The sequence below is a fragment of the Phoenix dactylifera genome, unplaced genomic scaffold, assembly GCF_009389715.1.
Source record: "Phoenix dactylifera cultivar Barhee BC4 unplaced genomic scaffold, palm_55x_up_171113_PBpolish2nd_filt_p 001366F, whole genome shotgun sequence".
NCBI lineage: Eukaryota > Viridiplantae > Streptophyta > Magnoliopsida > Arecales > Arecaceae > Phoenix > Phoenix dactylifera.
In genome coordinates this window covers 1-27329 of record NW_024068690.1, presented here as the reverse complement: position 1 = coordinate 27329, position 27329 = coordinate 1, and the positions used below count along the sequence as shown (strand labels likewise).

Sequence of the window (27329 nt, the reverse complement as noted above, 5' to 3'; positions counted from 1 at the left end):
TTTCAGAGTATTAAATGGCCGAATTTAGAAAAGTTATTAACATAAAGGTTTCAGGTCTCTTTCTCTTCTTTCCAACAAGCCTAAGAACATTAAAATCTGAGTTATGGTTGGAAAGTTATAGGTATTTCAAGAGGCAGGTGTCTTTTGACCTTTTAAATTCCCTAAGAGAATTTAGTTGGTTTTGATGTCTTTTATTGTGTGAGTTACCCATATTAAGGTGACTTTTGATCTTTCATTTTCTTTTGTCTTTTCATGTTACCCATGACTTGCCTATAAATAGTCATGAATTGTAATGAGAAGGCATCTAAGTATTTGAATGAAAGTTATCTTCCTCCTTGCACAAGAAATTTATCTTATCTTTTCTCCCACTTTCATTGGATTGCAAATTGATCCAAGCGGTATCAAGTGGTATCAGAGCGAGGTTATCATCTCTTGACGTTTCGAGAGGAATCCTATCGCATTTCTCGTGGTGGTGTTGACGCAAGCTTCAACCAACCATGGCAAGCCGAGGCAACCAAAGTCGTTCTAGCGATGAAGAACCTCGTAGAGAGCGAGATCTTCGCGACATAGAGAATGATGAGTTGCGGCGGCAAGTCCAAAATCTTACCGAAAGGTTGGTTCGTTATGAGCAAAACCCGAGTGAAGAGGAGGGCGGCACCACTGAAGAAGATCGCAACACCTTCCGTGACCAAAGTTTACGTCGTGGTAGGAGGAGCAACTCTTCTTCATCTCACCAACATCGTCATCAATTTCGATTTTCAGACATCAGGGTAGACATTCCTGAGTTTGAAGGAAAAATGCAACCCGACATCTTTCTAGATTGGCTTAACACTGTTGAGCGGATCTTTGACTACAAAGAGGTCCCCGATGAGCTTAAAGTGAAGATTGTAGCCATCAAACTTCGAAAGCATGCATCAATATGGTGGGAGCGCCTCAAGTTGCAAAGAGCAAAGGAGGGCAAAACCAAGATTCGTACTTGGGAGAAAATGAAGAAAGAGCTTCGCAAAAACTACCTTCCCGAAAATTACCTTCAAGATGCATTTCTCACTATGTATCAATTCACTCAAGGGATGCGAACCGTGGAGGAGTACACTGAAGAGTTCGACAATCTTATGGTTCGTTGTGGTGTAGCAGAGGCCGAAGAGCAAACAATAGCTCGTTACCTTAGCGGATTGAGGCGTGACATCCATGATATGGTACACCTCCATTCTTTTATTTCTCTTAATGATGTTATTAAATTTGCTACTAAGGTGGAACGCCAACTTCAACAACGGCGAGAAAAGGGTTTAACAAATGCTCCTGGAGGCCGAAATTTCAAGCGTGAGGGCATTCCTAACCGGGGGAGTGCATCGCAATCTCATTCATCTTCTACATCTAAGCCAACCACGATGGTGAAAAAAGATGCTTCATCTTCTTCTCGGCCAACATCATCTCGACCTCAATGTTTCAAGTGTTCTGGCTATGGGCACATTGCTTCTGAGTGTCCAAATAGAAGAGTGGTTTCTCTTGCCGAAGAAGGTGATAGTGAAGAAAATGAGTCAGACTCTATATATGATGAAATTGAAGGAGACATCACATATAGTGATCATGGTGAAGCTCTTGTGGTCCGTCGAACCCTGAATTCAATACGAAGCGAAGATGATCACATGTGGCTCCGGCACAACATCTTTCATACTCGATGTACGGCTCATGGCAAAATTTGCAATGTTATTATCGATGGAGGAAGTTGCAAGAATTGCGTCTCAATGGAGATGGTGGAAAAGTTGAAACTCAAGACAAAACCTCACCACCACCCATATTCTCTTTCTTGGCTCAAGAAAGGAAATGAGGTAAAAATTTTCCAACGTTGCCTTGTTCAATTTTCAATTGGGAAAAATTACCGTGATGAAATATGGTGTGACGTGGTTCCTATGGATGCTTGCCATTTACTTTTGGGGAGGCCATGGTTATTTGATAGAAGGGTTGTTCATGATGGATACAAAAATACTTATGCATTCTTGAAGGATGGTGTCAAAATAACCCTTGGGCCTTCAAAAATGGACAACACACCCAAACCCATTAAGGGAGAGGGAAGTACCTTTTTGTCCATGGCAGAGTTTGAAGTTGAAATTCGAGAAGCCTCCCAAGCATATGCTCTTATAGTGGTGGAATCTAATCCGGAGGACAATTTATTGCCACCCAAGATTACTTCTTTTTTGCAGGAATTCCGAGATGTGACTCCCGATGAAATTCCTTCTGGTCTTCCACCAATGAGAGAAATTCAACATTGCATTGATCTTATGCCAGGTGCAACTTTACCAAACAAGGCGGCATATAAAATGAGTCCCAAGGAGCATGAAGAATTGCAAAGACAAGTGAACGAGTTGGTGGCCAAAGGCTTGGTACGTGAAAGCATGAGTCCATGTGCGGTTCCTGCCTTACTTGTCCCCAAAAAGGATGGAACATGGCGCATGTGTATTGATAGCCGAGCTGTTAACAAGATCACCATCAAATACCGTTTTCCTATCCCTCGGCTAGACGACATGTTAGATCAACTTGCCGGCGCTTGCATCTTCTCCAAGCTTGATCTTCGAAGTGGCTATCATCAAATTTGCATGAGACCGGGTGACGAATGGAAGACGGCATTCAAGACAAGAGATGGACTATATGAATGGCTTGTGATGCCATTTGGGCTCTCTAATGCACCAAGCACATTCATGCGCCTCATGAATCAAATCTTCAAGCCTTATATAGGTAAATTTGTCGTTGTTTACTTTGACGACATTTTGGTCTATAGCAGGGATCAAGAGCAACACTTGGAGCATCTTAGACAAATTTTTATGACGTTGCGAAAGGAGAAGCTCTATGTCAACCTTCGCAAATGCGACTTCTTGACCGATAGCCTAATATTTTTGGGTTATATGGTCACCGCCAACGGCATCAAAATTGATCCTAAGAAGATTGAAGCTATCTCTAGTTGGCCGGTACCTCGTACCATTCATGAGATCCGGAGCTTTCATGGGTTGGCCACATTTTATCGAAGGTTTATACGACATTTTAGTTCTATTATGGCCCCCATCACAAATTGTTTGAAAGGTGGATCCTATCAATGGACTATGGAGGCTCAAGAAAGTTTTGAGAAGCTTAAGGTATTAATGACAACGGCCCCTATCCTTGCCTTGCCAGATTTTGAAAAAAATTTCGAGGTGGATTGTGATGCCTCTAATGTGGGCATTGGCGCAGTGCTTAGTCAAGAAGGACGCCCTATTGCCTTCTTTAGTGCCAAACTTGGAGATGGACGAAAGAACTATTCAACATATGATAAAGAATTTTATGCTATTGTTGAGGCTCTTCGTCATTGGCGGCACTATCTTGTGACTAAGAAATTTGTTCTCTACTCCGATCATGAAGCCTTGCGATTCCTCAATACTCAACACAAGCTTAGTGCAAGGCATGCCAAGTGGATTGAATTTTTGCAATCTTTTACCTTCACCATCCGTCATAAAGCCGGAAGTCTCAATCAAGTTGCGGATGCTCTTAGTCGAAGACATGCTTTGTTGTCAACCTTGGAGATTAAGGTAATCGGTTTTGATTTCATCAAAGATCTCTATTCTAATGATGATTATTTTGGCGAGATTTGGGCTCGATGCAGTGATGCTCCTCATGAAGATTATTCAATTCAAGAAGGTTACTTATTTAAAGGTAACCAATTATGTATTCCTAATTGCTCTCTTCGCCAAGCAATCATCAAAGAAGCCCATAATGGAGGACTTGGAGGACACTTTGGCCGAGACAAGACTTTAATCCTTGTCAAAAAAAATTTCTTTTGGCCGAAGATGAGAAAGGATGTAGAGAGACATGTCAACTTATGTCGAACATGCCATATTGCCAAAAGCCGAGCTCAAAACACCGGCCTTTATACTCCTCTTCCTATACCTCAAGCTCCATGGGAGGATGTAAGTATTGATTTCGTTCTTGGTCTTCCTCGCACTCAACGTGGAAAGGATTCGATCATGGTGATTGTTGATCGATTCTCTAAAATGGCACATTTTGTACCTTGCGAGAAGACCTATGATGCATCTAAAATTGCTGATCTTTATTTTCGAGAGATTGTCAAACTTCATGGCATTCCAAAGACTTTCACTTCGGACCGAGATTCAAAATTTGTAGGACACTTTTGGCGGACTTTATGGGCGAAATTGGGCACCAAACTTCAGTTCAGTTCTTCCCATCATCCACAAACCGATGGTCAAACGGAAGTGGTGAATCGAAGCCTTGGCAATCTTATTCGAAGTTATTTGGGCAATAACAAGAAGCAATGGGACTTAATTCTTCCTCAAGCGGAGTTTGCATACAACCGCTCAAGTAGTTCTACTACCGGTGCTAGTCCTTTTGAGATCGTCTATGGGTGCAATCCTAATGGCCCCCTTGATCTAGCTCCCCTTCCTCATGTTGTTCGATTTAGCGGTGATGCAGAAGCAAGAGCTAATGAAATCAAAAAGATGCATGAGCAAGTTCGATCCAAGATTGAGAAGAGCAATCAAAAGTTTAAGGAGAGAGCTGATAAGTATCGACGCTCGGCATCATTTAAAGAAGGCGACCTTGTATGGATTCATCTTCGTAAAGAACGATTCCCCCATGGAAGATATAGCAAATTACAAGATCGTGCTGATGGACCATTTCGAGTTCTTAAGCGTATTGGAGAAAATGCCTATCAAATTGAACTTCCTGATGACTATGGAGTTTCTGCTATCTTCAATATTTCTGATCTAATTCCATATCATGATAAAGAAGAGGCATTGGACAACTCGAAGACGAGTTGAGCTTCAACCGGGGGAGTATGATGCAGGTGCATGAACATCAGACAACTTGCATGCCATTTTCAGAGTATTAAATGGCCGAATTTAGAAAAGTTATTAACATAAAGGTTTCAGGTCTCTTTCTCTTCTTTCCAACAAGCCTAAGAACATTAAAATCCGAGTTATGGTTGGAAAGTTATAGGTATTTCAAGAGGCAGGTGTCTTTTGACCTTTTAAATTCCCTAAGAGAATTTAGTTGGTTTTGATGTCTTTTATTGTGTGAGTTACCCATATTAAGGTGACTTTTGATCTTTCATTTTCTTTTGTCTTTTCATGTTACCCATGACTTGCCTATAAATAGTCATGAATTGTAATGAGAAGGCATCTAAGTATTTGAATGAAAGTTATCTTCCTCCTTGCACAAGAAATTTATCTTATCTTTTCTCCCACTTCCATTGGATTGCAAATTGATCCAAGCGGTATCACTCTCTTTATAGTTCTTTTTTCTTTTTCTTCTTTGGGTTGGGGTAGTGGAGAGGTCTCATGTAAGAAGATTTTGTGCTTGAGAAACAACTGGTATATCTCACCAAGAGAGCCACATATGAGAAATTTTTTTTAAGATTTTGCACTTTGGAGGAGTCATGTTAGAGATCCGGCATATAAAAATTGAGAAGTTGCCTGAAGACTCTAAAGGATTGTTTACTGTTCTAAGATACTTTGGTACTTTCTTACTCGCACCATGGAAGCAAATATGGGGGGCACTAATCCCCTTCAGCCCCTCCCCCATGTTCTTGCATATCTAACCCCAATTAGCAAGATGAAATGGCCCGTGATTGACATCAAGTCCTCCTCAAAGAAGAAAAAAATAAGTCTGATTGCATTGTCTCTTACAGACCCATACTAGCATCCAGGGAAAAAGGAAAGAATTTACTGTACTTTGTTGGCCACAATAAGTCAAGGGTTGGCTTTTCCAACTAGCAGTCTCCTCAACTATCAATCGCGAGGCGGTAGCCCCAAATGCTGTAGAGATAAATTGCGCCCTTGACAGTTTAATAATGTTGCAATCTACTTAAGTAATCTATCGTTATCACATAGGGACCCCAAAACACAGTTTCTCCATTGTTGACTTTTAGCACAAAAGGACCTTCAAAGCAATACAAAATTATCTTCGAACATCTAATTTAATTGTCCTTTGAAGAGGAAAACAAGTTGCGCATCATTCGCATACTGCAGATACATATACCCCCCTGCAGTAATCCTAGGCCAAGACCTTGATAAGCCTTGGTTCCTTCAACCCCAACAATATACGCAGATCGTCAGCTGCTAATGCAAAATGGAACTCCAACTATGCCTCAGCTATGCATTTGTTAGTAGAAACGGTCACTGAAAGTCCTTGCTCGAAGAACCTCAATCAGGAAAACCCAAACTAGAAAGTCACAGACCTTCCCAAAATCAAGCTTTAGTAGCACCCCTTTTTTGCGTTGCCTTCCAGTACAAAACATGATTTCTTCCGCACATGCAGCTGAGTATAAAGCGTATCCATAGCATAAAGGCATTTTTGGCTACCACCACATTCTTCAATCAATTTGCTACCACCTTTAACTACAACTTTCGAAACATCCATTAAGATGACTTATTGGCCGCTATGTGAAGTTTTCTACACACTATGTTAGCAGAAGTTTTTTTTTTTTCGAGAGGGCAATAAAGATAAGTAGAATGCTACTCTTTCATAAAAAGGAAGAGTATAAATAGTTTCTACTTTTAATATTAATATTATATTCAAAAATAACAATATCACCCTATAAAATACATTATAAAAGAGTTTTGTCATTTCAGAAAAATTAGAGTTTACTCCAATTTTTAACTTATTTTTTAAAAAAATTAAGTGTCCCAAAAATCTAGCATAGACACCTGGTAGGAGGCACAGCTTTGTTTCCCTTTTCTTATGCTCCTACAAAATGCCACCTAATATAACAAAGCAAGATCATACTGCATTGAAATTCCATGATAAGTTTCAGGTGATGCATGACTTCATTACACGATCATTTCAATTTAATAAACTCTCCTTTTCTTTCGCAACCTCACACTTTGTCTACCAATTGAAGCTAAGAAACATGCAATTTTTAAATAGCTCTCCTCTCACTCAGCCAGTAAATTAAGATATAATACAAAAAGAAGTTAAGAAAAAAAAAAGAAAACCATGATATTCATACAGGTGTCACACTAATATCCCTCCCAAATCACTCTAGCTCTGTCTACCTCTAAAAGCTCTCATTTACGTATCTTGTAATGTTTTAATTCACCTAGGTGAATCCACTAGCTTCTCCACCGCCGTGGAGAGCCATTTCCAAAATAAATACAAATTAACGTTCCTCACTGCTTTGTGGAAGTTCTTTCATGCAGAAGATTTTTGCCTGCATCGGCACAAGTATTCAGGGATTGGCCCCTCTTCTCCAATGACCCAAGGATGCTCTGCTACAGCATGCAAGGTGATCCGACGTTTGGGATCTGTAAAGCAAGAAAACAAGAATGTATAGAAGAATCAATTGCGGGACTATCTAGAGCATACACATCTAGAAACAGAAAATTTGTGTTGTAACATTCGCTAACCTTTACAAAGAAGCCCTTCCAACAAGTTCTTCAATTCCGGATTGATGCCATCAGGCATGAATAATGGGTTATTAACAATCTAGAGGACAAGAGACAGTTACATTAAGGCTAAATGATTGTTAGATAATCAGCATAAGAGAAAAGTTTCCACAAGTACACACCTTGTCATAAGTGTCCTGCAGCGTATCCCCAAGAAATGGATACTGACCCAAAACCATACAATATAAAGTAACACCCACAGCCCATGTGTCAGCAGCTTTACCATGGTAGGTTAAACCTGTATAGAAGGCATATGGCAGGCAGCATGCTATCATTTAGTCACCAGTGAGTAACATGGTCATTAGAATGCTATTGTGTTTCAATGGCAAAACTACAAAATATCTTACCTAAGCAGCATTCTGGTGCAGTGAAAACGGGAGTGCCTGGAGATCTCCGGAGCACATCATTATCATCCTGCAATTTAAAAATGAATTTAAGTCCTCCAGCTCAACTAAGATCAGCTGATTGGAAAAGCACTAGCAATATAACAGTTGATTTGAGCTCCTAATACACAAGTCCAAAAAGAATATGACATGCAACCACATTTTAAAAGAGTGCTCCACCCAAATTGCAAAAAATCACATAAAATGGCCACCCAAATGGGGTATGATGGAGCACCATGAAGCAAATACAAATAAGAGCTCAAAGGTTGCCATACTGGCAAAGACGAATTTGTGAAAACAAAATCACGATAAGACTTGCGAACCAGAAAGTAAGTTGACAACCGAGAAATAGAATACAGAAAAACCATGCGAGAAATAGCTAGTTTTTCATACTCCAAAGTTATTGACATCACCGCAAAGGCGCAAATACAATATAAACGAGCAATCGAAAAGATTCTGGAACATCCTTTTAAATCTATTTTCATACAAAGTTTATTGATACTATGATTAAAAGGATTAAGTGCATAGGCTCAAGACCTAAAACTTTTCTCCATATACTGATGCCTTGGACCAGTCCAAACTGGACCTGCATTGGGACCTTGTAAGGTAAGTTCTCACACAAAATTGGTCATACCCAGTCATTGATATGATGACCCAACTACACTGCCAAAGTGTCATGATCCATGTACTAAACTTCATTGGACCATCCTCTGTATGGTACAGCATGGGAACTTAAATAAGATCAAAAACAGAAACAGGCTCGCCTCAACAAGCTCAAGGATTCAGTATTATCATGGTACGTCATCCTTCCTTAAAATGGAACTTGAATGTGTCTTCTTGCTCCAGCATTCAAGTCGATCTATTACGACCAGCGCGGTTGTTCGTATTTCATTTCTTCTTCCAAGCCAAGCCCCTCTTAGAAGGAAAGTACAAACAAAACCAGAGAACATCCATCCCTTGCAAGAATAGGATGAGTCCTATCTAAATTCGCTAGGACGATCAACAGAAGAATGTGATTGCAGAAGCTTAAAGAAGAGCTAGAACAAAGCAATTCAGTTTGTACACACTCTCTCTCATCCCAATGTTGTTGCAGAGCTCCTATCCCCATTCAGATTCACACCCCCATAATTCCTAGGAGGAGAGGAGAATTATTTAAAATTAAATGGAGGAAGTGTAGCTTTTTTAGTCTGAGATATAATTTCAAAACTTATGGTTTCATTCCCATGTATTTCAAAAGAAAGTAATCATATAATGTTATTCATTGTTTATCCCCTACAATGATGTAAAAAGCAGCTAAGATACATCATAAATAACAGAGGGGCAGATTGGGGGGGTGGGGATGGAGAGAGATGGAAGGGTTGAAGAACTTGCAGTCTTAGAATTGATTGGCTATAGATCTACCTAAAAAAAGTGAAGCAACAACGAGATGCATGGTTGATAGACTCCAAAAGAAAAAAAGATGCATTGTTGGGGACACAAAATTGCAATAGACAGCTATGTGAGATAGGAAAAAGGTCGTCAGATTTCATAAATAGGGATTAACATGAGACTCGGGTGATGGGCCCCTAGTTCCAGAGCATGGAGGCTCTGGAAATGGAACTGACATATGACAAAATGAACCAACACTGCAGCTATGATGGATTTCAATATAATTACATATTTTACTATAGAAAATTAGAAACAGTACTTACATAAAACAATATTACAAAGCTGTTTGGACATCAGAACCCTGACTGATATCTGGATGCCCAATCGCATGTATTGCTTTTAGGTGGCTAGTGCCTAGGCAAAGGACCACATTCAGGGAAACCATCTGCGCATCTAGACAGCTTCCTCACAGTATAGCAGCCAGCATTTCAATATGGAATAAGCGTTTGAGCAAATTTAAGTGCGTAAATGGGACAGCATTATTCTTTTGCAGGACATACAAAGCATGATATAACAAGGTAGTATAGCAGGGAGTACCCACTCCAAAACAAAAAAAAGGCACAAAAAAGAGAGAGGCCAAGAAATCATATAACAAATGCAGGATAATATGCATCTTCTGGTGATAATATGTTGTGATTTTTGGTGATAAAGCTTGTTTAAGCAAAACATCAGGCTCGCCCCAAATTAGACAGCTACCATATTCTCTTACACGCTGTCCACCACTTATGAAAGAACAATTACTAAAAGTGCACATGAAATATCAAACAACATATGGAAGAGATAGAAACATTTTATCTTCCATCCCATTATGTTTTTCTTTTTTCTTCTTTTCCCCTCTTTTTCCTTTTTTTGGCTACCGCCACTTCATTCTATTGTATCGCATTAATATTCGGTACTAAATAATGACACACCAATATTACCTCAAAAACCTGGCTAACACTGAAATCTCCTATTTTCACTTTGCCATTGCTTGTCACCAAGAGGTTATCAGGTTTAATATCCCCATGGACAATATTCTGCATGTTAGACGACAAAGATATGACAATATTAATAAACACAAAAACAGAATTAAACAGTAAATGCATCAAGGAGGAGTCAAATTACTTCTTTCAAAAGCATTATTAGCTATTCACTAAGATGAATAAGTTTCACAAAAAAATAAATTCGCAAGTTATTGCTAATAAATATCATAAGAAAATATTCAAGTATAGACTTCTTCATCAGGAACCTTCCAATACAGTTCGAATCAAAATTGAAAACAGAACTAGAGTGCAAGTTACACTCCCAAGTTCTTCCCAGACATCAAAAATCAGATGTCTCCACTAGTCTATCTATAGCCTCAAACTCTTACATGCGCTTTCAAAAGAGAATTTCAATTAGATAAAGAGCTTTGACCTATTAGAGTGACTTTAAAAAAAAAAAAATTACTTTTCTATTTGACTTTATAAATGATTTGAGGATTGTGTTTCAATTTGGCTCTCTGACTTACAATTCAACCTTAAAAGTGTCATGCCCCTAACCAAAAGTGTAATACATGCCGCATACTTGCAAGGTGGACCATATAAGCATGCAAAGCTACTTGATTAACCGACTAAATCAAATCATAACAATTTCACGACAGTAGCAAGATTTCCTCAATCCTCTAATTAATATAATGAAAATCCAATCAATCATTCTCATCAAACAAATATTTCAAAGTAACAAGAGTCATAAGGCTCCAACATATTATTAGCATTTAAACCACACTTCCGCAGGATTGGATCTCTTCAGGAACTTCGCGTGTACTTCTCGTAGAGGCCATTCATGTGCGTGGCTGCGAAGTCAAGGATCAGATCCACAACTTTCATCCATCATAAAAGGTATTAATCTAGCATTAATCATTTATTATGGTGTCAAGATTTAGATCTGATTCCCCGAGGTTTTACCCTCTTTTGGGGCTCCTCACGGAGGTATCTCCAGAATCCATTCGATGGATATTCGGAGATTAATTGGAATAGAGTTTTTAAGTTTCAGATCTGATAGTTAATCATGCATGAAAGTTTTAGCATAATTGTTGAAACGATTACGGCATAATCCTATGTGTTCTTAAGGTGCTGATTTCTAGATTTGATCTTGTAAGCATACATGAATTAAATTATTTGATTCGATTTTCCGCTGCATTTTTTAAAACTTAAAAAGAACTACGTATGGCTTGATCCTCCTTATGAAGGGGTACGTAGGCAACCCGATCAGGTTCAGCCATGATTTTCAAAAAAAAAAAAAATTCAACATGCTAAACACCGAAGAAACTAGGATGCACTTTCAGTGCCCAAAACTAAACTAAACTAATAAGAAGTCCAAACAACACGAATAATCAAAGATAGCTAGATCTACTAGAAACTCCAAAGCAAATCTAGGGTGCACTCCCCCAAGCCTCGTGCGACTCATGATTCAGAATCTAGAAATTGAAAATAAAGGATAATGAGCTAAACCAATTCAATAAGTAACATAACACTTCAATGTAGGGTCTAAGCATGCCAAATGAATAGTACATACAAGTATACATACACATATATATACATGTATAAATACATATATAAATACATAAATATATACATACATACATACATACATACATAAATAAATATATATATATATACATACATAAATACATATATATATATATACATACATATATATACATACATATATATATATATGAATATATACATACATATATACATATAGATACATATACATATATAAGCAACTTCATAAATTACCCCGTTAAAATTTCCAAATCCATTATTCAAGATAGGTCATGTGTTAAAATAAATAAATTATTTGCAAGAATATCAAAATACATACTATATTCTTATTTCATCTCTAAAAATAACACAATTAGGATAGAAATAATAACATGCTTGACCTATTTTATCAAATAGAAAGCAAAGATCATAAAACAAATTTAATAAACTAATTATAATTTTTCTAAGATCATTTCTTCTAACAAATTGTGAACAAAAAGGACTATGAAGTGTTAGGTTACTTAGCTCTATCAGCAACAAACTCAAGTATAGTGTTAAATCAATGTTAAGTCTAACTCATTCACATCAACCTTTAGCACAAGAAAAAAAATAAATAATTGCTAAATTCCTAATTTCAGCTCTAATATCCAAATTACTCTTAACCCTAATTTTCCTATCCTACTTAATTCAAGACGACATCAATAAATAAGAAATTAGAGGCTTACCTTGATTCAAGAACTAGACTGTAAAATTTCTTTGCTGGCTTCTTGTCCAAATGACTACACAAAATCAAACCTGACCATACAAGGAGATTTGCATAGGAAGAAGAACGAGATCGGCCTGGTGGCGGTGCTAAATGGCTCGAATCAGTCCAAACTAATGATCCAATTCATCAGATTAAGAAATGAGTGTCCAATTAGGGTAAAAATAATAGATCAACCTAGGGTCCACAAAGAAAGCACCTAGGATCCTCCTGCTAAGGGTCCACTGAGTCTTGTAGAGAGAGAGCGAGGAACAAAAGAGAGAGAAAGAGAGGAGAGAGAAAATAAGAAATAAAGGAAGGGCCTTTGGAAGCTTGAATCGTGGTGAAAAAGGGAAGCCTTCTACTCGATCTATGGTGGGGGAAAGCTAGTGTCATTGACAAAAAGCACCTACCAAAGGCTCAGCCTTCGGCAATGGCTATGATAGTGTGGCTAGTGTGGAATGAAAGAAAGCAAAAGCCAACATGCTCGCCTGCTCGCTTGCCGGCAACTGAGACCTCTTGTGCAGTCACGAAAAGTTGCCACGAACTCAGTTAGAGCTCCAACGATGATCTTGGCTTCGAATTGCGGCGGAGGATGCGAAACAAGGGAGAGAAACAAAGGGAAACATGACAGAAAATAGGAAAGCAATTCCCAACTTGATTTTCGGCGATCTATTAGACCGACTGTATGGTACAGTATGATACCTTGTCGTGTTGGCTTTGGCATGTATCGACAAAGGAAAACCAAAAAGGGAGGGGGAGGGGGAGCAGAGAGAGAGGAAAAGTGGGAGGGAGAGGGAGATGCCGGGAGAGGGAGAGAGAGGGAGTTTGAAAGCCCTCCTCTCCTTCACTTGTCCGCAGAGGCAGTTAGGTTGAGCCCTTGTTTCATTAGGGCTCGGCCAAAAGAGATAGGGAGGGAGGGGGAGAGAGGGAAAGGGAAGGGGAGAGAGAGATGCCAGAAGACAGAGAGAGGGGGCTCGAAAGCCCTCCTCTCCTCCACTTGTCCACAAGGGTTGCTGAGTAAAACCCTTGTGAACAAGATAGGGGCACGGCCTCAAAGTTTTTAATTTTTTATGTTCTTTAAGTGAAATTGGCATAGAGTGTGCCGACTTCACTTAAGGAACAGGGAAAAAATAAAAAAATGACACTTAAAGAACAAAAAAAAAATTAAAAAATTTGGGGTGAAGATCTTATTTTGTTCGAAACAGGGGCTCCACCCAGCGGTCCTTACGAACAAGCGGAGAAGAGGAGGGCTTCTGAGCCCCCTCTCCCTCTCTCAGCAGCTCCCTCCCCCTCCCTTTTCCTCTCTCCCTCTCCTTTTCCTCTCTTTCCTTCACCTTCTCCCCTTCACTTGCTGGTTTCATGAACTGAGGGATAGATCCACGCCGGTCCGCCCCCAGTACGGCTTAGAATGCCTTGAATCAGACAGTTCAATACGATATGGTGTAGGGATGGCAATTTTAGCCGATCCATCAGGTACCTGACCCGACCTAAATGGGATGGGTTTTACCCGAGCCGTTTAAACTCGGGGGCGGAATGGGTTTTAGATATAATACTAGAAACAGGTTCGGGTTGGGTACGGGTAATGGTATGCCCCATCCCGAACCCGACTTGATATAATATAACCTTAATCCACCCCTCCTCTTCACTTGACGGATGATAGATGTCACAACTCCGTTCGCCTTGATCGTCCATCCCCCTTTTACTTAGAAATATATTATTGTTGAAACTTAGAAAACATATATATTCCATAAAAATCTACTATTTTTTTTGGTTTCTAAGCCCTCAATTAGTTTGCCTTATATATGAACTATTTCTTATTAGAATATATTGTAGTTATTGATGTACACTAGGACTCTTTCTATCTAAACCAAAAATTGGGTCATAAGAGAATAAGTCATAAGCTTCTCCCATTTATATAGCGATTGTAATCTCAAAAATTATAGATATAAGCTATAATTATTTGGCCCGACCGGATCCGTCTTGTCTAGTTGACTACAACTACCCTATCTATTTTACCCAATCCAAGATGGGTACGGGTAGGTATGGGTACAAGGATTTTAATTGCGGGGCGGGTACGGATATTAGCCAACCTGATCCATACCCAACCTGTTGTCATGCCTAGTACAATGACCCTTGCTTAACGGAATTTGGCCAGTAATCACTCAACAAACAAGAGGAGGGTTAAGGGAAGAACATAGAGAGGGATTTAGGCCTTCACACCTCATCTCTAGCGAGGATTTGTCGTCGGCATAGTGAAGGTGGCGGACAATGCTTGGGAGGAAGAGAAAGGGGCGGCGATCTTCAGCAGTTAGGGTGCTAGAAGGGGAGAAGGGCTCCTTTGATGGATGAGTGCTAAGGTTCCGCCCAAATCCAACATCCCTAGGACTCCATCTCCAAGTTGGAGTCTCATAGAAGAAGACTCCCATGGGAGTTTGCTGCCACCGCCAGCACGTGCAAAGCACATGCTGGCCCATAATTGAGCTAGGTGGTTGGTTCATACCATATTAGGCCGGTCCACCACATGCCGCCCACATTTGGGCTAGGTGGTTGGTTCAGACCATACTAGACTAGTCCAGGTGGACTACACCATACAAAAAGTCAGTATCATTTCCCTCATTATAACTTTTTTCCACATTTAGTCTACAAAAGCCTCAAAGTGACTCCTTGCACAAATTTCTATATGACCAATAAAGAACCCACCAATCACCCTTCTGAATCTCAAAGCACGTACCTTCAGCTGCATTAACAAAAAGATCAAAATCAAATCAGAACTCACAATGTTATCAATAAGGTTCGCCATCTTGGTACTGGATCCCATATCGATTCCAACATATTACAATATTGGTACGCAGCACGATACGATAAAGTTTGTCGTACCAAAGTCGGTGCGGTACAGCATACAGGTATGGTACTATATAGCATACAGGTACGATACTGTATAGCATACAGATACGGTACTGACCGGTACAGTAAACTTTTTATCAAACTTTGTTGGATCACATAGATTTATAAATCCAACCTCATGCCAATAGGACAAAGCTGGTTGAGGTTATTGACTACGAATTTGGACCAACTTACTATAAAACAAAATCTCCAAGGGTTTAATTCAAATATGCAAATTTAGAAGTCAGATTTTCATGCTAGAAGATTAACTCCATGACTGAACGAATACTACAATCTAGATCATCAACTACTTAATGAAAGAACATGTGAGAAATCATAGAAAATAAAAAAAAGCATCCCGGTGCACGGGGTTCCCAAAACTGTAGGGTCTACGGAGTGTCAGATATATGTATCTTTACCCCTACATGCAAAAAAAGTTGTTTCCGTGTTTTAAACCTATGATACTCAGTTCACAATGGAGCAACCATACTACTTCACCAAAGCCCACCCTCTAGAAATCATGAAAATTATATCTATAAATTCTAAATACCATTAGTTTCCAAAATTTATAAGAATTTTAATCATTCGAACATGTCTTGACTATAAGCAATGACCAATAAGAAGATCTGATGTTGTGACTGACCCTTATTCAAGAATAAAATTAAAAAATAAAAAAATAAGATACTAAGAATAAGCTATTTGGCAGCATGCCAAAGAACTAGCACAAAATATGTTAGAAAATTTCTTTTAAACATGACTTTGGTTCAATATAAATTAAGATTCAATATAAATTAACATACAAGTATTGCATATACTGCACATTGATAATATTCATCAAGATATCATGGTTGTCCATGAACATGTATGTCAAATGTCACAGCATGATCAGAACCAATACCATAAAGTTCATCCCTGATTTAGACCAACAAGCAAAAGATTGTGAATGTCCAAAGAACAATTTTTCATCTTACATGAGCATGGAGATACATAAGACCTGCAACTATGTCCCGCAAGTATCTTCTAGAAGTACTTTCTCCTAAACCACTAGCTGGACCAGAACCCTCACATACCCACTTCCCTTCCACATATTCTAGAACTGCAAAAGAGAGGGAAGAATGTAAAACTGCATACATTTAATTCATAGTTTCCAACAAAGAACACTGTTAAAGTAAAGTGAAAGGTAAAATAAGCAGAAAAAGGTCCTCACAACAATATGACAAAAAACTATACTAGAGGAAGTGTTAATAGATACCCATGTAGAAGTGATCTGTGTTTGGGTCGTCAATCACCTCCATGAGATTAACTATATTGGGATGATCCAGCATTTTCATGATGGATACCTGCAAACAGGAAGTTATACTGTTGGACATTGATAACTGCAATGCTTTGTTGCTTGTAAATTACAAAAATTTAGAAACCTCCTACATGCATTAAAAAGGAAAAAAAACTAAAGACTACATATGATAAGAGAAAAATACAATAAATTGACTCACAAGTCTGAGCAAGGAATGCTTCTGCATTATTGTAATTATGATGTTGAACAGTCACCGCCATTTTTTTAATTAAACACAAGGATTCAAAAAAGAGTCACAAAGAGTAGTCCATGATCTATAATGCATTGTGTGTGTAATCATGTGTATTCTATTAGTCATAGAAGTTTAATCCTATGCAGTTCATGGGTCATAGGTTCATGAAAAATCATCTATTGGAGGGAAGGGAAAGATGAGAATCAAATTACATGGTTGACCAGATTTCTTTACTTTATTTTCCATCTTCCTTCTTTTCTTCCTCATCTACTTTCTTATTCTTCACTTTGTAATCCTTTCCATCATCTCCACTCTAATATTTTCTATTGGGCCATCATCTTATTTCTCTCCTAAGGGAGTGGAAAAAAGAATTTCATTCTTAACTCTTGCCGCATCTCATTTATATGGGGAAAAAAGAAAAAGTATGAGAAGGCAGCTCTTGAAGTCCCAAAGAACCTTGAATTTAGAGTGGTCTACATACAACTCTAGTATAACATCAATTATAACCCTTCAGAATGGTGCCCCATTCTTGGCTGAGGCAACTTTAGGCAAGAGTGGGTTTTCATGAAACCTAGAAGCCCAAATTCAAGTAGAACGCCATTTTGGTTATGCAACTTCCACTTGTACAATCATGGAGCAACTGCCCAAGGTTCCTCTAGACTTTCGGATAGTCTTAATAAAGCAGGAAGATTGATTAACCTATATCTACCTGAGACATAAATAAGTACCCAGACAAAACAAGAGAAAATCCCTAAAAAGTATAATTCATAGCCATGAATATAAATATATGCACAAAATGACATACTCACCTCCCTAAGAACATCAGTCATGGCTGTTTCTGATGGCGCCACTCTCATCTTTAACAAATGTGACTTGTGGAAAACCTACAAGTATAAAGCATAATTAAAATTGGATTTACAGAGTAAATCCTAAACAGTAGAGATAATTACAAAGGTTGCTGAAGACAATATGCCCTACAAATTGTAAGCTCGATATCATGATCCACTTAAGAGTTTAGATTAGCTAATATTACAGCAAATAGTGTTGAGAAACAAAACAAAGTGTACGTACCAAGGCTGCACATGCAACCAAAATAGGCATGACAACGAATCAGGTCCAAGTGCATATTTAATACATTTATGACTTCATTATCTATAAACAGCAAATATTCTCAACCTGGAAACATGGCAATGACTCAAATTCAATTGCCTGATTACCAAACAGGCCATACTTGGGTTAGGGTCTATCAAGTTTAATATCTGCCCAAACCTATATGATATGCAACATTATAAAGTATATAAAACTATTTATATAATTCTACAACATTATCTGTAACACATTTCACCCCCGTCCAATGCTTTAAAAAAGACCACCTTGGCCACTTAGTCAGCTGCACGGACCCCTTAATATTTTGGATCAACATTAAATATGGAGGATGAGATCGACCTATGAATTAGTATTGAATGTTGCCAAGTTTGTACTTCACATTGACTCATATTATTTTTCATTTTTGCATGATAACTGTACTTCTATATTTTTGTATGTTTCTTATAATATTAAATTTAATAATTAATATTTTGGCCTGAACATCCAGGCACCTTCCTCTCGGAACCATATAGCACATAATTCACACAAACACGCTTCTCTTCCTTTGCCCTCTCCATCCCTTTCTAACCCCATTCACCCCTTCCCTTTTCCCATCTATCCCTGCTGGTAACCCCTTAAACCACCTTTCATTGCCACTACCTTCAAACCTCCTCTAGTACTAAGGCAATTTCTAACTCACAAGTCACAACTAAATTGGACTTTGGAATTGGGTAAAAAATCAATTCTAAACAAATTAGGATGGGATTAGTTTTTGATGTTTTGTAGATGATAAATTGAATCAGGTGTTTCGGTTCATGGATCAGACTCAGAAGGATCCAACGTGATCCGAATTTTATCTGCTTAGAGGCCTGAACCGAATGCTCACCTGCATATACATAAAGTACTCCAATGCCTAAGTGCAAATACCAGACTTGGCATTGAAGAAATACAGTCAATACCAAATTGAGTAGTAATGGCTGTAACATCATCACTATTGGCTACAAAGATACCATTTATTGTTATCAACAAAAGGAGAAAAGGAATAATGAGAAACAAGTTGAGTACCTTGATTGCATATTGTTTCCCATCTTTAATGCTTCGGTAAAGCACCTGTTAGTTTGCAACAAGAATTTATTTATTTTGAAAAGTTAAACTAACTAGCATAAATAGTGCCAATCTTACCACTTTCCCATAACTACCAGAACCAATCTTGCACTCTCGAACATATTCATTAACCATTTTGTTTCCATATTCATCCTGCAGCACAATAAAAAAATTAGCATCATCACTAGACATGGAATGTAACTAATAAAACTGAACAATGTTTGTTCCCTAAAAATTTCATTAGATTTAAATGTGCGAGCGTGTGTATTTGTGTGTCAGTTGCAAAGAATAATAGAACATGTCCCATATCCTTGATTCTTTACATTGGATGTTATAGTTATATGAGCTAAAGTAGTTAACCTAGAAATGCAGAAGTCGTTAGAATCACATTGCAAAGAGAGATGATCCAATCAAAAGCACAATACAAACAAATAATTTTGCCTGCAAGGCTTATAAAATTACAGACCATGGTGAACCGTAAGCAGGAGCTTTCACCTACTATGCATGCAGTGAAAGGGACTGGATGCGAAGAATGTGCAGATAACACCAAATTATCATTTAATACAATCACAATGTAATTCACAGCCTCATGAGGCATTGACTTCAAACTAGCACATCATGAGAGAAAGGTTCAAAGAGTTATTGTGCAATTAAAATACACCTTATAACATAGAAGAGAAATATAATCAAAATCTTATTCTACCTCAGAGAGTGTAACCTTCCTAGTTTCCTTTACTGGGACTTCCCTGCATATCAAGCCATTTCGTGCTCTTGACAAGAGGATTTCTTCAGAACACTTAACTGACCGGTACGAACCACTGTCACTTGCATTTGTATTGTCTCCATTATAAAAGGTGCCATCCGCACCTTCCATGTTATCTGGCAGCAGGAGCTCCAGGGACAACCGGGTGCCAGAGCCTCGGAATGAAATTAGACATTGATGGAGCTTCCTCAAAAATCCGAAGCAACCACAGCCACAGCAGTCCATTTCTGTCAGGTTCGATGCAACAGGTATCCCAGCATATGCAGTACCTCCAAAATCAGAGAACAAATATAATGGCAGGAGGCCCGGTGCGTGTTTGAATGACTGGAGCTGAAATTTTGCAGTTTCCGAAGTCCTGCCATCAGAAAATCAGAGAAACTCTTGGATCCTAACAGAAAACAGATGATTAGAATAAGTGAAGAAAAACAAAATCCAATCTCTTGATTGGCAAGTAGGAACAAACGGGAATTGAACTCTGAGGATGAGAAGATACTGTTTCGATATTATATTTCTTTCCTAAGACAAAAATCCCATGCTTTTGTTCTTTTTCCCGCGGCCCAGAAATGAACAGGTAAATAACAAGCCTTAGGGTTTCAAAGAGATCTTCCGTAGCCCTTGCTTTAGGTCATATCCTAAATGATAAAAGAACCGGAAGATCAACCCCTCTTGAATAAAGAACCGAAACGACGAAAGGATTGGGAATACCAGATGGTTGGAGGATTACCTGTAAGAAAGAGCCCAGGAAGGGGTTGGGTGCTACAAGCCAACTAAGAGCGGGTGCCACTCACAAGGAGGGCCGAAGCAAACTGTGAGATCGACGCCTTGGCGACCCACCGCCATCTCAGGCCGCCCCCGTGACCCAGCGGACCCGCAAGCCCACCCGCACTCGACCTCGCTCTCCTCCTCTTCGCAGAAGCAGCCCCAGTGAATCCGTATCTCCACCCTCTCTGGCGTCTTGACCTCTTTCTCGCTCTGCAGCAGCGTGGAATGAAATTTCTCGATGATCGGTGATCGATGACAGAAAAAACAACAGATCTAACAGCCGCGAGCCTAGCGAGGGAACGAGAACCTCCCAACTGGTCCTCCCGTCGTCGTTAATGCCTCCTGGTAGAGGACAAAAATCCCTCGCTTGCGGGCTACTAACAAACGATAAATCTACAAACAGAGAAGAGGAGAGGAGAGAGAAGAAGAAGAAGACGAAGAGGACGAAGAAGAAAGAAGAGGGGAAAGTTAAGAAGGGGCATAAGCGTGTCCATACCATACCCCCATATCGGGAAAGCTAAGAAGACGGAGAAGAGAAGAATCGAGGATCAATGATCCACCTATTCACCGATCCCGCCTCTTCCTTCTTGTCAGACGCAAGGGCAAGGGGCGAGGGGGCGTAGAAGGCGGTTGGAAGAAGAAACCCTAGTAAAGGCCTCCGAGCCGAGACGAAAGTTCTTGCTCGCTGGCAGAAAAGACACGGACGGACGGGAGGTGCGTGGGAGTACTTTCCGACCCGTCTGTGAACCCACCGCCTAGGCAGCAAGTGTAACGATAGCTGGCTAGGAAAAGCTGCTTGTTTCAATCACAGGCCAAGCCCAAACCGCATTCAGAGCTTTTTCAGGCACATTCTTTAAAAAATCAAAATTTTATAGAAATACGATACATTGTTCAGCATTGCATTTCCGTACATATTTCTGTTCTCCTGAATTTTTTTTTCCCTGCATACAAGTCAGGCGGTACTCTATACACCGATAGATACACTTTTGTACCCAAAAAAAAAAAAACCTTTGAACAAGCACCCTTAATATAATTTTTTTTATACACCGGTTGTTTACCCAAATTTTGCATGAGTACAGCTAATAAAATCAAAAGAAAATAGACGGCTCAGCGATGGAGGAACACATACATGATAAGTCTAGAGGATCTTTCCAGAATATTGAAAAGCAGAGGAGGCGATCCAGTCAGCTGTCATGTTCGCTTCGTGGTATACATGCACGATCTGAAAGATACCGCATTCTTTTACTAGCCAACGGATGTTGTCTAGCAGTGGATGTTTTGTCTCCCTCCGCCCCTCCTTTAGTATCCTCTCGATTACCACGACTGAGTCACTCTCAAGAATGTCTCCACCAGAGGATAAATTACCGTCAAAGTTTATCTTGAGATAGCCAGAGAATGTGCCCCCTTTCTCCCCTATTATTCATTATGTGCTCAGATGCATTGTCTAGAGCTCTACGACGAGCAGTGGCCTCTCAGGAGCTGGAGGTTTATAGACCGGTGGTGAGGGCTCCTCCGATTTCCCACTTGTTGTTTGCCGATGACTGTCTGCTCTTGGCCAGGTCGTCGGTGCAGTCGGCTCGAATCATCTGTGGGATTATTCGGGACTACTGTGCAGCATCAGGACAGCGGGTCAATCAGTCCAAGTCATCTATTATTTTCAGCCCAAAGACCAAAGTAGCTGTGAGGCGTTCGATAGTGGAGATCCTGGGGGTGGGAGAGCAGGAGGGCATGATGACATATCTAGGGGTCCCACTCTCCGGTCAGCGGTTGCGGCGGAGGGATTGTGCAGCTCTGGAGCTCAGTATCAGACGGAGACTCGAGGGGTGGCAGATGCGTACACTTTCGATGATGGGTAGGATCACTTTGGTTCGCTCAGTTCTTACCTCGGTCCCTATCTATCTACTTTCCAATACTATCATTCCAGTTACAGTCCTGAGATCCCTTGAGCAGCTGTTTAGGGACTTTATTTGGGGGAGGTGCAGTGGCAGAGGGGGAGTCCACTTGGTGGCTTGGGATGTTGTGTGCCAGCCGGCTAGATATGGAGGATTGGGGGTGCAGTCTTTGGTGGCCACGCGGGAGGCACTAGTTGCTAGACATGCAGTTAGATTTTTGCTTGAGCCCGAGGGTATGTGGTCTTCACTGATGAGGGCCAAATATGGTGCCTTGGTTCCTGGGGTGCGAGCTGGCCGTCACCATTCTCTGATTTGGAGGGAGATTTGCACTGGAGCTGGGGTGGTGCTTCCAGAGATTAGATGGATCATAGGCGATGGACGGTCTATTGATGTGCTGGAGGACAGTTGGGTGACCGAGATACCGATCTGCCGTATGCCGACCACGGTTGATGTGACGAGATTAGCTGGCTGCAGGGTTAGTGAGCTGCTGACACTAGAGGGGGCTCGATGGAGGGAGGAGATGGTCCGGGAGGTCTTTGGAGAGCGATTGGCGGAGTCGGTTCTGTCTATTCCGATTCCCACTGGTGGGGGGGGGGGCGACAGGCTAGTGGACGGACGCGGGTACGGGTCAGAGATCTCCGTGCATTGATTGGTAGGGAGCCAGCTCGTCAGATTGAGGGTGGCTGGATATGGAGGTTGCGGATTCATCCGCGAGTGGCTTTATTCATCTGGAAGGTGGCCTGGGGCTGCCTTCCTACGAGGAGCTTGTTAGCCCGGCGTGGCATGGCGGTCTCTCAGTGCTGTGAGGAGTGTGCAGATAGTGAGGAGACGATCGAGCATGTCCTCCTGCAGTGCCCCAGAGCCAGAGAGATATGGAGGAGATCACCGGTCCTACTATCCGACTCGATAGTCTCTGCACAGGATATGATTCAGATGTTGAGAGCCTCCACGCTGAGTCCCCGATCTGTGGAGGTAGGGATTCTGGTGGCATACCTGTCCTATCATATCTGGTTGGATAGGAATGCCGGCCTGTTTGAGGGGAGGAGGTCGCCCCCGAGGAGGGTGGTGGATAGAGCGACGCTATCTGCGAGGGAGGTTCTTGCGGCTACCATGCGATTTTCTTCTGGGATAGCCAGGGACATCTGGGGTACTCTCCACGCTGCTTCAGCGCCCCGGTTTGCCCTTGTTTCTTGGGTACCCCCACCCCTTGGCTATCTTAAAGTAAATTTCGATGGCAGTCGGTCAGTGGATGGTGTGGTTGGAGGGGTTGGATTTGTGGTTAGGGACCACCATGGCAGGTTGATAGCGGTAGGAGGGCGGCGTACGCCTGGACTCTCTGTGGTCGGAGCAGAGCTGCGGGCGGCTTGGGAGGGTATATCCTACGTGTGGCAGGTTCTTGGTGTGGAGCGGGTCTGCCTTGAGGGGGATTCATCTGTGGTTGTCGAGTGGCTCCGAGGGGCGGATCGGTTTGGGGATGGCCATCCCCTCATTAGAGAGGTACGTAGGATGGTATGGCTGATGGGCGACGTTCAGATAGGACATGTGTTCAGAGAGGCGAACAGGGCTGCAGACTGGGTCGCCTCTCATGCTGCCCGGCATTCCGGAGATTTTACTTGGACGTCTGATGATGATGTTCATCCTTACTTGTATCTTTTACTTTCCCGCGATTTAGCGGGTTGTACTCACGTTAGAGTTATATGAAATGAGTAGCCGTTTTACCAAAAAAAAAAAAGAGGCTCCTAAAAAATAAGGATTAGCCTGGCTAAATATAGTTTCAGAAGTTTCACGATGAAACCGAAGCATATTTGATGATTACCATACTGCCCCTAACTATACTTGAAAGTTCCTCATTTTTCCATTACTCCATCCCTCCATTGCACTCACAGTCCTTTGGCTATGGCAGGTGATTCCACAATCCCGAGCAACTTAAAGAACCTAGCCACAGCGGAGAATTCTAACCATGGTCCAAAACCCCACAAACACGAGATCATACTGCTACAAGAAAAAAGTGCCCAACCTTGATCAACCTTAGCATCCCAAAGAACCCCGCCACCTTCGATTTCTGAGCCATTGCGGAGAACCCCAGCATCACGATTCACGAATAAAGCTGGTGTTGGCTCTCACTTTTATCGTTGTTTGTTTCGTGTACTGGGGAAAACCCTTATGCGATATCATGATATGCCGGCTAGTTTTTTTTGTTAATCACGTACCTTTCAAGATTTTTCAACCATAGGATCATTTTGCATTTTGTGCCCATTATTCACTCCAATATTGAATCAATTGTTCCAGGTGACGAAACCCTAAATATGTATCCTAATTTAGTTGTATTGCATTCCACATTTGTGTTCCATCTACTATTTCAACACACAAGTTTGAGGTCTTCGGTCAAAAAAAAAAAACTTTTCAATCTTGCATCCCACAGAATAGTAATACAAATGATACACACCTATAAAGTAGCTAATACAAATGTTTTTAGGTGTGACTTTATCTTGTGATATATATGTATGGTACAAGCACTACATATTTATCAATTTTACGTTATACACATAAAAGAATAAAAACAATTATACATTAATACATACCCAAAGAGATGGTGGGGGAACAATGGAGTCTGAGATACTCTCTCCTCCCCTATTTTTTTTTTTTTTAAAAAAAAAGATAATAGGTAGGCTGAATGTCAGGTGCGTGCATGAAGGCACAAATGAAGTATGCATATGAAAAGAAATTTAAAAGAAGAAAGGGAGAGAGAGAGAGAGAGTAAAAGGATAGAGAGAGAGAAGACATAGCCTGATGTCGAATTCCACGAAATCCTTGATTGCCTCCGCAGAGCATAGGTCCTCTAGCTCCACCCCTTCTCATAATGTAGTAATTGTGACTCTTTTGAAGCCTCCTGTCACTCAAGAATCGAAGTGGAATGCAGGTGACTTACCATTTTTCTATTTTTCTATTTTCTTTCTGTTCTTGTCTCCTGAGAGGAAAAGAGAGGAGGCCTATTCATAGAGACCTCCTAGGGTATGTGCCATGGCAAAAAGGAGGCTCTAGCATCAAAAAAACTGGGATTTGGAGAGTCCTTATGTCAACAGCACCGATGTTTGAACCTCCAGATGCCCAATTTTTGACGTCCGAGAACAGATTGCCATCAACCATCATGTGAAATCAAAGACAGTTTGCAAGCATGCCAAAATTCAAAATTTGATTCCGATGCCAAAATAGTGGTGTCGGAGTGTTCAGATGCCAAATATCTAATGCTGGAACCAAAGGAGTAGGAAATTTCAATATCGAAAAAAAAAGCACTTGGAGTGTTTTGATGCTCTATATGACTCTCGGGCCAGAGGATCTAAATGCTAAGATCCTAGTGTCCAAGCACTAGGGCATGTAGAATGAAGGCCATGTGCAGTACACATGCTTCGGATCATGATTAAGACTTTTAGAGATTTTAGTAAACTCAGTTTAGGGGCATCTCACTCAATGATACCCTGGGAAGGCATGTAGGAGCCAAAAGCAGGGTGTTTACAAGCCGGCTATGGTTCACCATTTAGGTGGAGTCCAAGAGGGATGCGAAACCTCCAGAGAAGAATATCGTGCCAAAAAGAAGCGGCAAGAGTTCACCCACTAGGAGGATCCTGCAGACAAGAGCATCAAATATCCCCATGTCTATGGTGGGCGTCGAAGGTAACCATAAGATAGACCCATGAAAGAGGGCCCTCTAAGTAGTGTTACAAAGACTCCGTACAAGTATCCCTTGCAAGTCAGAGTAGGAAGAGATGTCCCGAAGCCAGAAAATGTAAGTCTACCCATGGCATCCGTATGAATTGCAAGGAAAAATGTAGAACAGACAACGAAGGGTAAGCGGGCGGTCGAAGCCACTGAAGGCACGAGAGAATTATATGGTGCTCCATTGTTTCGTGGGCAAATTTAGAGATGTGTACTAAATAATTGAGAGAGCTACACCAGAAGCTACTAGAATGGATTCCATTCATTAAATTGTTTTGATTTCTAGAGGTAACACAGGATAGGCCCACCATTGATGAGATTATAGGGCAGTGATAAGGAACAACATGAATTTCCAACATGGGGGGCCAATTGTCTGGTTCAAGAATGACGCTGCCATCATTTTCTCAACCGTAGAATTAGAAGACTGGACCATCTTCTTGCTATTAGGAAACAACCCCAAGGAGATTGGGTGCATTGCCTGAGCTCGGATGTCTATTAAGAAACTGTCAACCAAGGAGGATTTTGAGTTGGCTGCAGATTTCTGCAGAGTTCTTTTGTTTTCTACCTTTTCTACCGTATCCTCTTTTAACAGAGCAACTATACTTGTCCATTAGGAAAATTAGCTCTTGTAGACGATGACCTTGATTGTCTCCAATTAATGGCATGATTGCAAAACCACCATCTGTTCTACTTTGGGAGAAAAAAAAAAAACTCCAACTAAGAATGAAGGTCCGGCAGAGGAATGCTGGGGCAGACAAGGAAGTGGGACATCTAAATTAATGGTTGCGCCAGTATTCTCTCGATAAGCATTAATAAGCACTTTGTATGCATATGTATTTCAGCACTCCTATATACGTATAACCTTGTAATAAACTCAGCTTTACGTACACACCCCTATTCTTTGAAAAGCACCGCTACCTGATTTAGTGCCGTGGAATGTACCGGTAGCACAGCATCAAGTTGGCCTAATGGAACCATTTCAAGGACGAGATTGATGCATTAAGTTGTTGGACATCCTCACAGATCTGTCCTCCTCGGAGGAGGAGAGCTTATATCATTGGTTGTTGATGGATGCCAAGGTTTTGTTCGTGATCAAGGCCCATTTGCAC

The 27329-nt window shown here is 40.7% G+C and overlaps 1 protein-coding gene across 8 annotated transcripts; it reads right to left on the bottom strand.

Moving 5' to 3' along the window:
* Positions 1-6797: 6797 nt before the first annotated feature.
* Positions 6798-21429, bottom strand: LOC103696475 (serine/threonine-protein kinase GRIK2-like). 8 transcript variants are annotated; one of them, XM_039122118.1, is made up of 14 exons: positions 21111-21429; positions 20577-21007; positions 20346-20484; positions 19793-20207; positions 19168-19242; positions 19051-19095; positions 17709-17783; positions 16626-16713; positions 16345-16469; positions 10159-10254; positions 7775-7841; positions 7550-7665; positions 7389-7467; positions 6798-7286 (listed from the first exon to the last, which is right to left on the bottom strand). In XM_039122118.1, the coding sequence occupies exons 4-14, from the start codon at positions 20075-20077 to the stop codon at positions 7174-7176; spliced, it is 1164 nt and encodes a 387-aa protein (XP_038978046.1). In that variant the 5' UTR covers positions 20078-20207; positions 20346-20484; positions 20577-21007; positions 21111-21429; the 3' UTR covers positions 6798-7173. The 8 variants fall into 8 exon arrangements, with proteins under 8 accessions (XP_038978046.1, XP_038978040.1, XP_038978039.1 ...); XM_039122112.1 differs by having other exon boundaries at positions 20316-20484; positions 20577-20824; XM_039122111.1 differs by having other exon boundaries at positions 19793-20240; positions 20577-20824.
* Positions 21430-27329: the final 5900 nt, after the last annotated feature.